The sequence below is a fragment of the Oncorhynchus nerka genome, linkage group LG13, assembly GCF_034236695.1.
Source record: "Oncorhynchus nerka isolate Pitt River linkage group LG13, Oner_Uvic_2.0, whole genome shotgun sequence".
In the NCBI taxonomy this organism is placed as follows: domain Eukaryota; kingdom Metazoa; phylum Chordata; class Actinopteri; order Salmoniformes; family Salmonidae; genus Oncorhynchus; species Oncorhynchus nerka.
This window is the reverse complement of record NC_088408.1, coordinates 40,591,251-40,604,167: the sequence shown is the minus strand read 5'-3', so window position 1 is coordinate 40,604,167 and position 12,917 is coordinate 40,591,251. Positions and strand designations below refer to the sequence as shown.

Sequence of the window (12,917 nt, the reverse complement as noted above, 5' to 3'; positions counted from 1 at the left end):
CAACCAGAAGCCATGGATTACAGGCAACATCCGCACCGAGCTAAAAGCTAGAGCTGCCTATTTCAAGGAGCGGGACACTTGTCTGGACGCTTAAAAGAAATCCCACTATGCCCTGAAACGAACCATCAAACAGGCAAAGTGTCAATACAGGACTAAGATTGAATCCTGCTACACCGGCTCTGATGCTTGTCCGATGTGGCAGGGCTTGCAAACTATTACGGACTACAAAGGTAGACCCAGCCGTGAGCTGCCCAGTGATGCGAGCCTACCAGACAAGCTAAGTGCATTTTATGCTCGCTTCGAGGCAAGCAACACTGAAGCATACATTAGAGCGCCAGCTGTTCCGGACGACTGTGTGATCACGCTCTCCGTATCCAATATGAGCAAGACCTTTAAACATGTCAACATTCACAAGACCAATTACAAGGACGTGTACTCAGATCATGTACTCAACAAATCAAAGTATATTCTTCAAAGTATCTAACTTTGCCTTGATGATATATTTGCACACTCTTGGCATTCTCTCAACCAGCTTCATGAGGTAGTCACCTGGAATGCATTTCAATTAACAGGTGTGCCATGTTAATTTGTTGATTTCTTTCCTTCTTAATGCGTGTGAGCCAATCAGTTGTGTTGTGACAAGTTAGGGGTGGTATACATAAGATAGCCCTATTTGGTAAAGACCAAGTCCATATTGTAGCAAGAACAGCTTAAATAAACAAAGAGAAGTGACAGTACATCATTACTTTAGTACATGAAGGTCAGTCAATGCTGACATTTTTTAAAGTTTCCAGTAATATACCCTCCCTTTGCAACCCTAGTTTTGTCTTTAAAGTTTCAAGCCTTTCTCACCTCTTACACCTAACTGGACCAAAACCATTTTCCAGTACTACATTCAAGCTGGGGAAAGTGGCTTTTATTGAATGTATTTCAATATCATAGTGTTTCCTCCTGTTAACATTTTTATTTATTTTTCATTTCAGTCGCCCCAGCCATCCACGAGATGAAAAGCCATGGAGTCGGCCTGGGACGCACAGCTCTGCTGAGGTGTGAGGCTGCAGCTGTACCCACACCATCATTTGAGTGGTACAAGGGAGAGAAAAGGTTAGAGAAACAAATTGCTCTGCATCATTCGCCATGGAAATAAAGGTTATTTGGGTTTATAGAGTTGGATGCATACTTGTTGCCAACCATTAGAACTCAAGTAGTTCCATTGGTTCGACCCATTATGCAATGAGGGTATAGCATGTTCTGAAACATCTTTGACTTCTTTACACATGACAAACATCACCATATAGTAAATGTGTTAACAATGTTTTAGTCTGGCACTAACTGTCTCTAGTCTGGCCCTGGAAAGTATAAATAATAAATAATCCAATAAGAAAAGGCATGTTGACTTCGTCCTCACCTTGCATTCTAATGAAATGTTTGCTTAGCTCATCAATGAGCTAGAAACATTCTCAGCACATACATCAATCAGTGTAGATTCAAGTGGCTGTTCTTGAATTTAGAAACCAAATTACTCCCATTACCCATCATTTACCCACTCCTAGTGAGCACAATTTCAATCATCAGTTCACACTGTGCTAATTGTAATTATAGGGTGGATTCAATTTATTTAAATTGCTAAGGAGGCACATTGCCATGATTGTAGTGTTTACTTAATCCTAAACCTAGCTCTACGTTTGAGCCTTTTAACACGAAAAGTCATTTTTTCTTGACACATTGGTAGTTATAAAGAGGTCTTAAAGACATGATGGATGTGTGCTCTCCATTATGGTAGAGCATGGATGTTTCTATATGCTAGGCAGCACTCAGTGTTCCCAGATGTTAAGTGCCACCACAGTACATTTAGCTGTGTGTGGATGTCACTATAGTATGAATGCAGTCATGCCACTGGTTTGTCTGCATCGGAAATAATGAGACAGTTTTGACAGTAAAATCTTTCTTTTGAGGCTTCACTGTTCATGGTGTTGAAAGAGAAACGCGTTTGCTCTGACAGAGACAGTGATGCTTGTTTTGTGGCGTTCTGGAGGAGAAGCAAGCGTGCTCCCAGACTCCCGCCGAGATTATCAGTGAATGTTCAACTAACATTTGAGGAAATCGCAGTGGGAGAGAGAACAACAGATGCTCAGAGATTTGCTGGACATAAGGTCACACGTAGCGTTTCAACTCTGAGTGCCACTGTGAGCCAGTCAAACTACGCAAGTGCACATACAGGAGGCCATTGCGCTTCCAAAATAGGAGTCGTCCCTGTCTTCTCCCTGGACATTTTCAATATTTTAGGTCAATTAATTTAAACAATGGCTAAATTGTAGATCATATCTTAGGTATCTCATCCTACCTCCTCAGATTGTTAATAGTATGCACCAGAAGGGAAAAAAAACTACAGAAACTGATTAGAAAGGAATAATGGTGAACATGTCATGCAATTATACATGAATGCCAATAATAAGTGACATGCTTCTAGTTCACTTACTCTTAGGGTTATCTCTCTATCACGCTGTGGCAGTCCTTCAAAACAACACTCAAAGACATAAGCCCAGCGAAAGGATAAATGGATGTGTTGAAGAGGATGATGAAGTACTGTAGAGACCCTATTTGAGGTTGATAAATATTTTCTCCCTCCTTGACTCACCTCTTCCTACTTGACATTTTCAGAAAAGGATAGCTTTATTTGTAGTCCGTTCTATTTCAGGATTAACAAGGGACAAGGGATTGACATCAAGAACCTCAGCTCCAGATCAGTCCTCACAGTGACCAACATGACAGAGGATCGCTATGGTAACTACACATGTGTCGCTGCCAACATCCTGGGAAGGGCCAACGCCAGTGTGCCTCTCATTCGTAAGTAGCCTGGATGTGTCTATGTCATTGCTGACATGGGCCTTTTCTGTGGGGGCTCTTGCATTTTGAAACAGTATGAAACATTGCTTGACCACTTCCTTTCTGCCGGTGCAGATGTATTAATTTTGTCATTCATTTTTGTGTATTTTTATATGTTAAAGGATATACGTGTGTATATGCTTGTGTGTGTGTGTGTCCACACACATCAAGCAAGCAGCAAGGAAGCAACAAGGAAAGAGAATATTTACTGTAAAACCATTTTTGATCAAGTAGATGATGTAGAAAATTCCATTTGATATGTTCAGCAATGAAATATTAGCCGGTACATTTCAATTATTCAATAGTTTGTGCAGCTTCCTCTAATAACAGTGTCCTTAACAGACCAAACCCTGCTCTACAGAAAGATACCCTTATAGGTGGTGAATGCCAAGGGAGTGCTTGAGTCTCCTGTTTGTGCATGCACAAAGAGCCACATCAAAGGCTGTGTGAGATCCTCAAATGGAGGGATCTTAATGTGACAACGCTGCAGAGGCCTCAAAGGCAGACTGAGTGGCAACAGGGCCCCAAAATAGACAGCCAGGCAGCTTCCTGTGTTCCCTCAGAACTGTGCTTCTCTCTCTCTCGCGTGCGCGCGCTCTTTCACCCTCTCTCTCTGATAAACACTAATGGAAGCGAGGCCAAGCAATCCCTGCAGCACGACACAAAACCCGCACATAAACACACACAACAAACCAAGGAGTGAATTTGCCGTGGGTGACTTTAAATTGCTATCCTAGTAACAGTCAATAGGTATTGATGAGGTGGAGGAGGGGAGAATTTAATATTTAATCAATAAGTGCCCATTGGGGTAAATTTATTGAGGCAACAGTGACAATATGGGTTCATGTGTTTGGGGGAAAACTTGTGAAATTGTGGGCTGTTGCATTGGGCCATCTTTTGCTCATCCATTGTTCCTGTTTATTTCTTTGGGTACATTCTCTGTTTTGTTTGGTTCTTTTAATCACACCCAAGGGTTGAAACTTTACACATCATCTTATAAACCTATTAATTTGAAACTTAAATGATATAATAATGTCTGCTAAATGACTTAAATGTAAATGTAAATGTAAATAATGTACGTTGCTCAAGTACAGACCTCAACCTCAAAAACTGCAGCTATATACACCTTGGTGAATTAAGGCAGGATGCATAGTACTTTTAAGTGCAAAGAGAACATGAAAAAGGTGTCAACCTGCACCAGTCTTCCTCAGTGTATTTCCAATGACAGATGGTTTGGTTGTGTTGGGAAAGAGGGGTGAGTATCAATATCTGAGCTTTGGGCTTGTATGTCATTTTGTGTCTTGCACACAACTTGTTTCACTGATTTCTATCTAGTCGGTGGGAGTTGTGGGATTGTTGTGTCCCAACTGTGCTGTTAAAGTGGTTGAGTTCGTTTGTCCAAGTCTTTGTCAGAATGTGTGGGTTCTTTGTTTCCCTGGAGTTTTCGTTTACTCAGGGTCTCTGCTGCAAAGAGTTGTGAGCCTCCCTGGCATTTTAGACACTCAAGCTTTCGACAGGGTACTCACCACGCTGATACATCATATCCAATATCCACTCTATTCAACTTTTTTTTAAACTCAACACCGTCTTTCAGAATGCCTGTCTTATATTATACACCATGCACTGCTGCATCACGCTCTCGTGTATATAGTCTCCATAAAAAAAGAGTGTGTTTCATGTCACAGAAGTGAACCTTTACAAAATTATGCACAGATTGGTCAAGCGATTATCCACTGCCAACCTCGGCTTAGCTCTGGAGGACCTTTGCAGTCTAACCCCAACCTTCCTCCTTTTGGCTATTGGCCAAAAGGAGAAGAAGCACACAGTAACGGCTTCTGCACCTGAAAAACCTCCTCCTGGCAGCCATGTTGAAACAGGACTCCACTAGCTGGTGGGCTAATAACTGCCTAGTTTGTTTTTCCTGCTTATCAGTCACCGCCCGGGTTTGTGTCGTCTCTCCATGTCTCCTTGTCTGTTATCGTTGTTGTTGTCATTGTTATTAGTGTTGTTGTTTGCAGTCACCATACTGTGACCACACCTCAGTCATTGAGCATAAAGGGCCAAAAACTTGTACCAAATTGTGGTGGATATTATAGGAGTTTATGCCTACAAATAATGTCATACAAAGTGCCTTCAGAAACTACTCATACCCCTTGGCTTGTTCCAAATTGTGTTCTGTTAAAGCCTGAATTTAAAATGGATTAAATCCTCTTCCACACAATGCCTCATAATGACAAAGTGAATTTGTTGTGGGACATTTCTGCTAATTTATTGAAAATTAAATGCAGAAATATGTATACTGATTTTACTGAGATACAGTTCATATAAGGAAATCAGTCAATTGAAAGGAATTCATTAGGCCCTAATCTATGGATTTCACATGACTGGGCAGGGGCACAGCTATGGCTGGGCCTGGGAGGGCATAGGCCGACCCACTTGGGAGCCAGGCCACCCACTGGGGAGGCAGGCCCAGCCAATCAGAATTTTCCCCACAAAAGGGTTTTATTACAGACATAAAAGCTTCTCAGTTTCATCAGCTGTCCAGGTGGCTGGTCTCAGACGATCCCGCAGGTGAAGAAGCTGGATGTGGAGGTCCTGGGCTGGCGTGGTTACACTCGGTCTGCGGTTGTGAGGCCGGTTGGACGTACTACCAATGACATTGGAGGCGGCTTATGGTAGAGAAATTAACATTAAATTATTTCGCAACTGCTCTGCTGGACATTTCTGCGGTCAGCATGCCAATTCCACACTCCCTAAAAATTTGAGACATCTGTGGCATTGTGTGATAAAACGGCACATTTTAGAGTGGCCTTTTATTGTCCCCAGCACAAGGTGAACATGTGTAATGATCATGATGTTTAATCAGCTTCTTGATATGCTACACCTGTCAGGTGGATGGATTATCTTGGCAAGGGAGAAATCCTCATTAAAAGTGATGTAAACAAATTTGAGAAAAAAGCTTTTTGTGCATATGGAAAATATCTGGGATCTTTTATTTCAGCTCATGAAACATGGGGCCAACAATTTACATGTTGCGTTTATATTATTGTTCAGTATAATTGACATACACTACATGGCCAAACGTATGTGGACACCTGCTTGTTGAACATCTCATTCCAAATCATGGGCATTAATATGGAGTTGGTCCCCCTTTTGCTGCTATAACAGCCTCCACTCTTCTGGGAAGGCTTTCCACTAGATGTTGGAACATTGCTGCTGGGACTTGCTTCCATTCAGCCACAAGAGCATTAGTGAGGTCAGGCACTGATGTTGGGAGATAAGGCCTGGCTCGCAGTCGGCATTCCAATTCATCTCAAAGAGTTGGGGTCAGGGCTCTGTGCAGGCCCGTCAAGTTCTTCCACACAACAAATATTATGGCTGAACTCAAATGTGCTGGTTGATAAAAAACCTGTATTTATGGGAAAGATGTTTGAAAAGGGTATTTTGTTCTGAAATGATATTGTAAATTGGAATGGTAGAGTTATGGCCTTCATGGAGTTCAGAATTGTATTGGAAGGTCTACTCAATCCAAGAGTACAACCAACTGATTACAGCATTGCCCCAAACATGGAGGAGGCAAGTGGCAGCGGGTAGAGGTAGGGAACTGGTCTATATGACCAATATAAAGGATCAAAACTGGCAGAGGATTAAAGATAGCATAAATAGGAAAGTATACCAGTTTCATTTGAGAACCAGGATGTTGACACCTGTGCCATACAGATTGCAAAATAGTTGGGAAGAGATTTTTGATGTACGATTCCATGGTACAGAGTTTATGAGTATATATGTAAAACAACACAGATTTAAGACTTTGTGCTTTTCAGCTAAAATTATTATATATTCTTCCCACCAACCAAATGTTGAATATTTGGGGGATAAAATCATCGAAGCTCTGCAGATTTTGTTGTGAGGAAACAGAATCAATAGACCATTTACTTTGGTGTTGCCCTCAGGTAGCCTGTTTCTGGTATCAGGTTCAGGGATGGCTGAAAATGCATAACATTGATCTAACATTTACCCTAGAAATAGTACTGTTAGGAGATCTGGAGAGACCGGGTCAGTCAATTACTAATATACTAATACTTTTAGTAAAAGTATGTATCTTCAACTCGCAATCTGTGGATTCTATTTGATTAGATAGATTGAAATTGTACGTTAAACATCACAGCATAGTTGAAAGATATGTGTTGCGTAGAAACCTGAAGTGAGTGACTAGCAGAGATAGATAGGATGGGCTGAGGGAAGCTGAGGGTTGGGATGTGGAATTGGAGACAAGTGTGAGTGGAGGTGCTGTGCGGGAGATAGAATGATAGTCAAAGATATATATATATATTTTTTTTAAGTAAAAATTAAACATAATAAAAAGTCATTTTGAATGACACTGAGGGGCAGTGTTTTTACAACTAATGCCGGTTTGCCTGAGGCTGATGCCGTGCAGGTGTTTGTACACATGCACATACACACACTCGCATTCAAATAAATGCGTACAAGAACACACGCATACATGTAATAGTGCCAGACATGCACACAAACTTATACAGTTGGAATTATGTGGATATATTGAAGCAATATCTCAAGACATCACTCAGGAAGTTAAAGCTTGGTCGCAAATGGGTCTTCCAAATAGACAATGACCCCAAGCATACTTCCAAAGTTGTGGAAAAATGGCTTAAGGACAACAAAGTCAAGGTATTGTAGTGGCCATCATAAAGCCCTGACCTCAATCCCATAGAAAATGTTTGGGCAGAACTGAAAAAGTGTGTGCGAGTAAGGAGGCCTACAAACCTGACTCAGTTACACCAGCTCTGTAAGGAGGAATGGGCCAAAATTCACCCAACTTATTGTGGGAAGCTTGTGGAAGGCTACCCTAAACATTTGACCAAAGTTAAACAATTTAAAGGCAATGCTACCAAATACTAAGTGAGTGTATGTAAACTTCTGACCCACTGGGAATGTGATGAAAGAAATAAAAGCTGAAATAATTCATTATCTCTACTATTTTTCTTACATTTCAAATAAAATAAAATAAAATATATTTATATAGCCCTTCGTACATCATCTGATATCTCAAAGTGCTGTACAGAAACCCAGCCTAAAACCCCCAAACAGCAAGCAATGCAGGTGTAGAAGCACGGTGGCTAGGAAAAACTCCCTAGTAAGGCCAAAACCTAGGAAGAAACCTAGAGAGGAACCAGGCTATGAGGGGTGGCCAGTCCTCTTCTGGCTGTGCCGGGTGGAGATTATAACAGAACATAGCCAAGATGTTCAAATGTTCATAAATGACCAGCATGGTCAAATAATAATAATCACAGGCAGAACAGTTGAAACTGGAGCAGCAGTACGGCCAGGTGGACTGGGGACAGCAAGGAGTCATCATGCCAGGTAGTCCTGTGGTATGGTCCTAGGGCTCAGGTCCTCCGAGAGAGAGAAATAAAGAGAGAGCATACTTAAATTCACACAGGACACCGGATATGACAGGAGAAGTACTCCAGATATAACAAACTGACCCTAGCCCCCCGACACAAACTACTGCAGCATAACTACTGGCGGATGAGACAGGAGGGGTCAGGAGACACTGTTGCCCCATCCGATGATACCCCCGGACAGGGCCAAACAGGAAGGATATAACCCCACCCACTTTGCCAAAGCACAGCCCCACACCACTAGAGAGATATCTTCAACCACCAACTTACCATCCTGAGACAAGGCCGAGTATACCCCACAAAGGTCTCTGCCACGGCACAACCCAAGGGGGAGGGGGCGCCAACCCAGACAGGAAGATCACATCAGTGACTCAACCCACTCAAGTGACGCACCCCTCCTAGGGACGGCATGAAAGAGCACCAGTAAGCCAGTGACTCAGCCTCTGTAATAGGGTTAGAGGCAGAGAATCCCAGGGGAAAGAGGGTAACCGGCCAGGCAGAACAGCAAGGGCGGTTCGTTGCTCCAGAGCCTTTCCGTTCACCTTCACACTCCTGGGCCAGACTACACTCAATAATATGACCCACTGAAGAGATGAGTCTTCAGTAAAGACTTAAAGGTTAAGACCGAGTTTGCGTCTCTCACATGGGTAGGCATATCATTCCATAAAAATTGAGCTCTATAGGAGAAAGCTAACTGAAGTTCATTTAGTGCTTTATCCGGGGAGCCGGAAGATAGAGCAGTAGTCTAACCTAGAAGTAACAAAAGCATGGATTAATTTTTCTGCATCATTTTTGGACAGAAAGTTTCTGATTTTTGCAATGTTACATAGATGGAAAAAAGCTGTCCTTGAAACAGTCTTGATATGTTCGTCAAAAGGGAGATCAGGGTCCAGAGTAACGCCGAGGTCCTTCACAGTATTATTTGAGACGACTGTACAACCATTAAGATTAATTGTCAGATTCAACAGAAGATCTCTTTGTTTCTCGGGACCTAGAACAAGCATCTCTGTTTTGTCCATCCACTTCCTTATGTATGAAACACAGGCTTCTAGCGAGGGCAAATTTGGGGCTTCACCATGTTTCATTGAAATGTACAGCTGTCTGTCATCCGCATAGCAGTGAAAGTTAACATTATGTTTTCAAATGACATCCCTAATAGGTAAAATATATAGTGTAAACAATAGTGGTCCTAAAACGGAACCTTGAGGAACCTTGACATTTCCAGTTGATTTGTCAGAGGACAAACCATTCACAGAGACAAACTGATATCTTTCCCGACAGATAAGATCTAAACCATGCCAAAACTTGTCCGTGTAGAACAATTTGGGTTTCCAATCTCTCCAAAAGAATGTGGTGATCGATGGTATCAAAACCTCTTTAAGGAATACCTAGGATAGGATAAAGTAATCCTTCTCACCCCCCTTAAAATATTTAGATGCACTATTGTAAAGTGGCTGTTCCACTGGATGTCATAAGGTGAAAGCACCAATTTGTAAGTCGCTCTGGATAAGAGCGTCTGCTAAATGACTTAAATGTAAATGTAAAAGCAGCACTAAGGTCTAGGAGCACGAGGACCGATGCAAAGCCTCGGTCTGATGCCATTAAAAGGTAATTTACCACCTTCACAAGTCCAGTCTCAGTGCTATGATGGGGTCTAAAACCAGACTGAAGCATTTCGTATACCATGTTTGTCTTCAGGAAGGCAGTGAGTTGCTGCGCAACAGCCTTTTCTAAAAATGTTGAGAGGAATGGAAGATTCGATATTGGCCGATAGTTTTTTAAATATTTTCTGGGTCAAGGTTTGGCTTTTTCAAGAGAGGCTTTATTACTGCCACTTTTAGTGAGTTTGGTACACATTAGGATTTGGTACACATAGGAGGGCCAAGCACAGGAAGCAGCTCTTTCAGTAGTTTAGTTGGAATAGTATCCAGTATGCAGCTTGAAGGTTTAGAGGCCAAGATTATTTTCATCATTGTATCAAGAGATATAGTACCAAAACACTTTAGTGTCTCTCTTGATCCTAGGTCCTGGCTGAGTTGTGGAGACTCAGGACAACTGAGCTTTGAAGGAATACGCAGATTTAAAGAGGACTCCGAAATTTGCTTTCTAATCTTTTGCTTAGAAGAAGTTCATGAATTTATTACTGCTGAAGTGAAAGCCATCCTCTCTTGGGGAATGCTGCTTTTTAGTTAGCTTTGCGACAGTATCAAAAATAAATTTAGGATTGTTCTTTTTTTCTTCAATTAAGATGACTCAATTAAGCACATTTCACATGCTTAAAATAAAGTGGTGATCCTTACTGACCTAATACAGGGAATTTTCACTATGACTAAATGTCAGGAATTGTGAAAAACTGAGGTTAAATGTATTTGGCTAAGTGTATGTAAACTTCTGACTTCAACTGTGTGTGTGTATATATATATATATATATATATATATATATATATATATATATATACATTGTTTACTGTTTTCTTCTGTCTTTTTATTTTTTCTCTTTAGTTCATTATTTTGGCTGTTGGTGCATTGGGGTGTTCTTTGGGTTGTGGAATGGAATTAATTATTATTTTTATTTTTTCTTCTTGGGGGGGGACTGTGGGAGGAGTCTCGAATGGTTGAGGGACAGCTATTGGGGAACTGTGGGGGATCTTGGAGGGGTTCGGGTTCACATTTTTTGGCCTGGTGGGAGATCTGCCAAGCATGCCCTTGAGCAGGGCATTGACCCTGGATGCTTCTGTGTGTCGCTCTGATTGGGAGTCTGTTGGATGCCTGATATGATGTAGTTGTTGAGCGGCTTCACTGCAAGTGTATTGTATGTTTCGGGTATTCAATAGAAAATACAACTACATTTTTTTTTAAATAACAATATAAAAAAAATACGTAAAACATTCTACCACACTAATCTCCACACTAATCTCAACATTTCTGCATGGACCTCGCTTTGTGCACGGGGGTATTGTCATGTTGAAACATGAAAGGACTTCCCCAAACTGTTGCCACAAAGTTGGAAGGACAGAATCGTCTAGAATGTCATTGTATGCTGTAGCGTTAAGATTTCCATTCACTGGAACTAAGGGGCCTAACTCAAACTTTACAGTTGGCGCAATGCATTGGGCAGGTAGGGTTCTCCTGGCTTCCGCCAAACCCAGATTCGTCTGCCGGACTGCCAGACTGGGAAGCGTGAGTCATCATTCCAGAGATGGAATGATCCAATGCTAGTGAGCTTTACACACCTCCATCCAACGCTTGGCATTGTGCATGGTGATCTTAGGCTTGTGTGCGGCTGCTCTGCTATGGAAACCCATTTCATGAAGCTCACGACAAACATTTATTGTGCTGACGTTGCTTCCAGAGGCAGTTTGGAACTCAGTAGTCAGTGTTCCAGCCGAGGACAGACTTATTGGAAAGCTGGCGCCCTATGACAGTGCCACGTTGAGCTCTTCAGTAAGGCCACTCTACTGCCAATGTTTGTCTATGGAGATTGCATTGTTGTGTGCTCGATTTTATAAACCTGTCAGCAACCGGTGTGGCTGAAGTAGCTGAATCCACTAATTTGAATGGGTGTCCACATACTTTTTTAAATATATAGTGTAAGTTTTCACATCCCTGAGTCAATACCCCCCCCCCCACCCCATGCTACTAAAGGAAATTAAACTGATTGAGAATTAGGTTTACTTCTTTGGTTTGCTCCACTTCCAAATGTTAAACCATTTCAGTAGAGGGAGGGAATTGTTTTCTTTAAGTGGCTAATAACTCACTTCTTGTATAAATGTTTTGGCCATTTTAACCCCCAGATTAATTTTCTCTGGTTGTGTTCGTGGTCCAGATTCCCTGTGGAGTAGCACATGGGACTGGAGACTGAGGAAAGAGGCTGGAAATGCAAATAGCCGTCTTTGGATGACTGAGCCCCGTGGAACCCACACATAAGATGATATGCATGCTAAGCAGCATTAACAAGGAGAAGAATAACAAATTATGTGGTTCATAAATAAATAAAATAGTAACACCTGCTGCCATATCATTAAAGAGGAAAAACAGTTAAGATAGCCTCAAGAAATATTCACGCAATGAATGTGGCTGTGCATGAAAGACGGATGATGTAATCATGTCGTGGCAGCCCGGGTTGGGCTCAGTCGGAATTGCAATTTAGTAAATTGGTGATTTTTTTCATCATTATCATGACCTTAGTTTTCATTCGATAATCAACCTTCAGCCAAAGCTGAACAAGTCTATTTAAAGATATTCATTTGTTATTCTAAGAACCACTCTAAGAACACAAAGCAAATCGCATACAACTCCCCACTAAATTAATCTGGGCAGCTCTGAATTGTGTGAATGTTACTCATTTTCTGCCGTCATTGTTCTGTGAAGACAAGAGGATGTTTTATTACAGTGTAAGATGAAATACCCCGCTGCATAATGTGTTTTGTCTCGCAAGTGAGTCCTGTATAGAGGTCACTCAGCATACACAAGAATGCTTTTTGATGGGATACATTGTGTGAATGTGAGAATGTAGCTAACTCCCAACCTCATTGAGGATATAGGAGGGAGATTACATGTCAAAGGATATCATACTTTGCAGTAATGGAAGAATGTCTGAGAGAGCTG

General features: G+C 41.6%; 1 protein-coding gene across 2 annotated transcripts in view; it reads left to right on the top strand.

The window, feature by feature from the left end:
• negr1 (neuronal growth regulator 1) overlaps window positions 1-12,917 on the top strand; it is a 374,065-nt gene that overhangs the window by 269,786 nt on the left and 91,362 nt on the right. For both annotated transcript variants that reach the window (XM_029677036.2, XM_029677035.2), the window contains exons 5-6: window positions 984-1,104; window positions 2,699-2,847. In XM_029677036.2, the coding sequence (XP_029532896.1) occupies window positions 984-1,104; window positions 2,699-2,847 (270 nt within the window). The remainder of the gene's footprint in view (window positions 1-983; window positions 1,105-2,698; window positions 2,848-12,917) is intronic.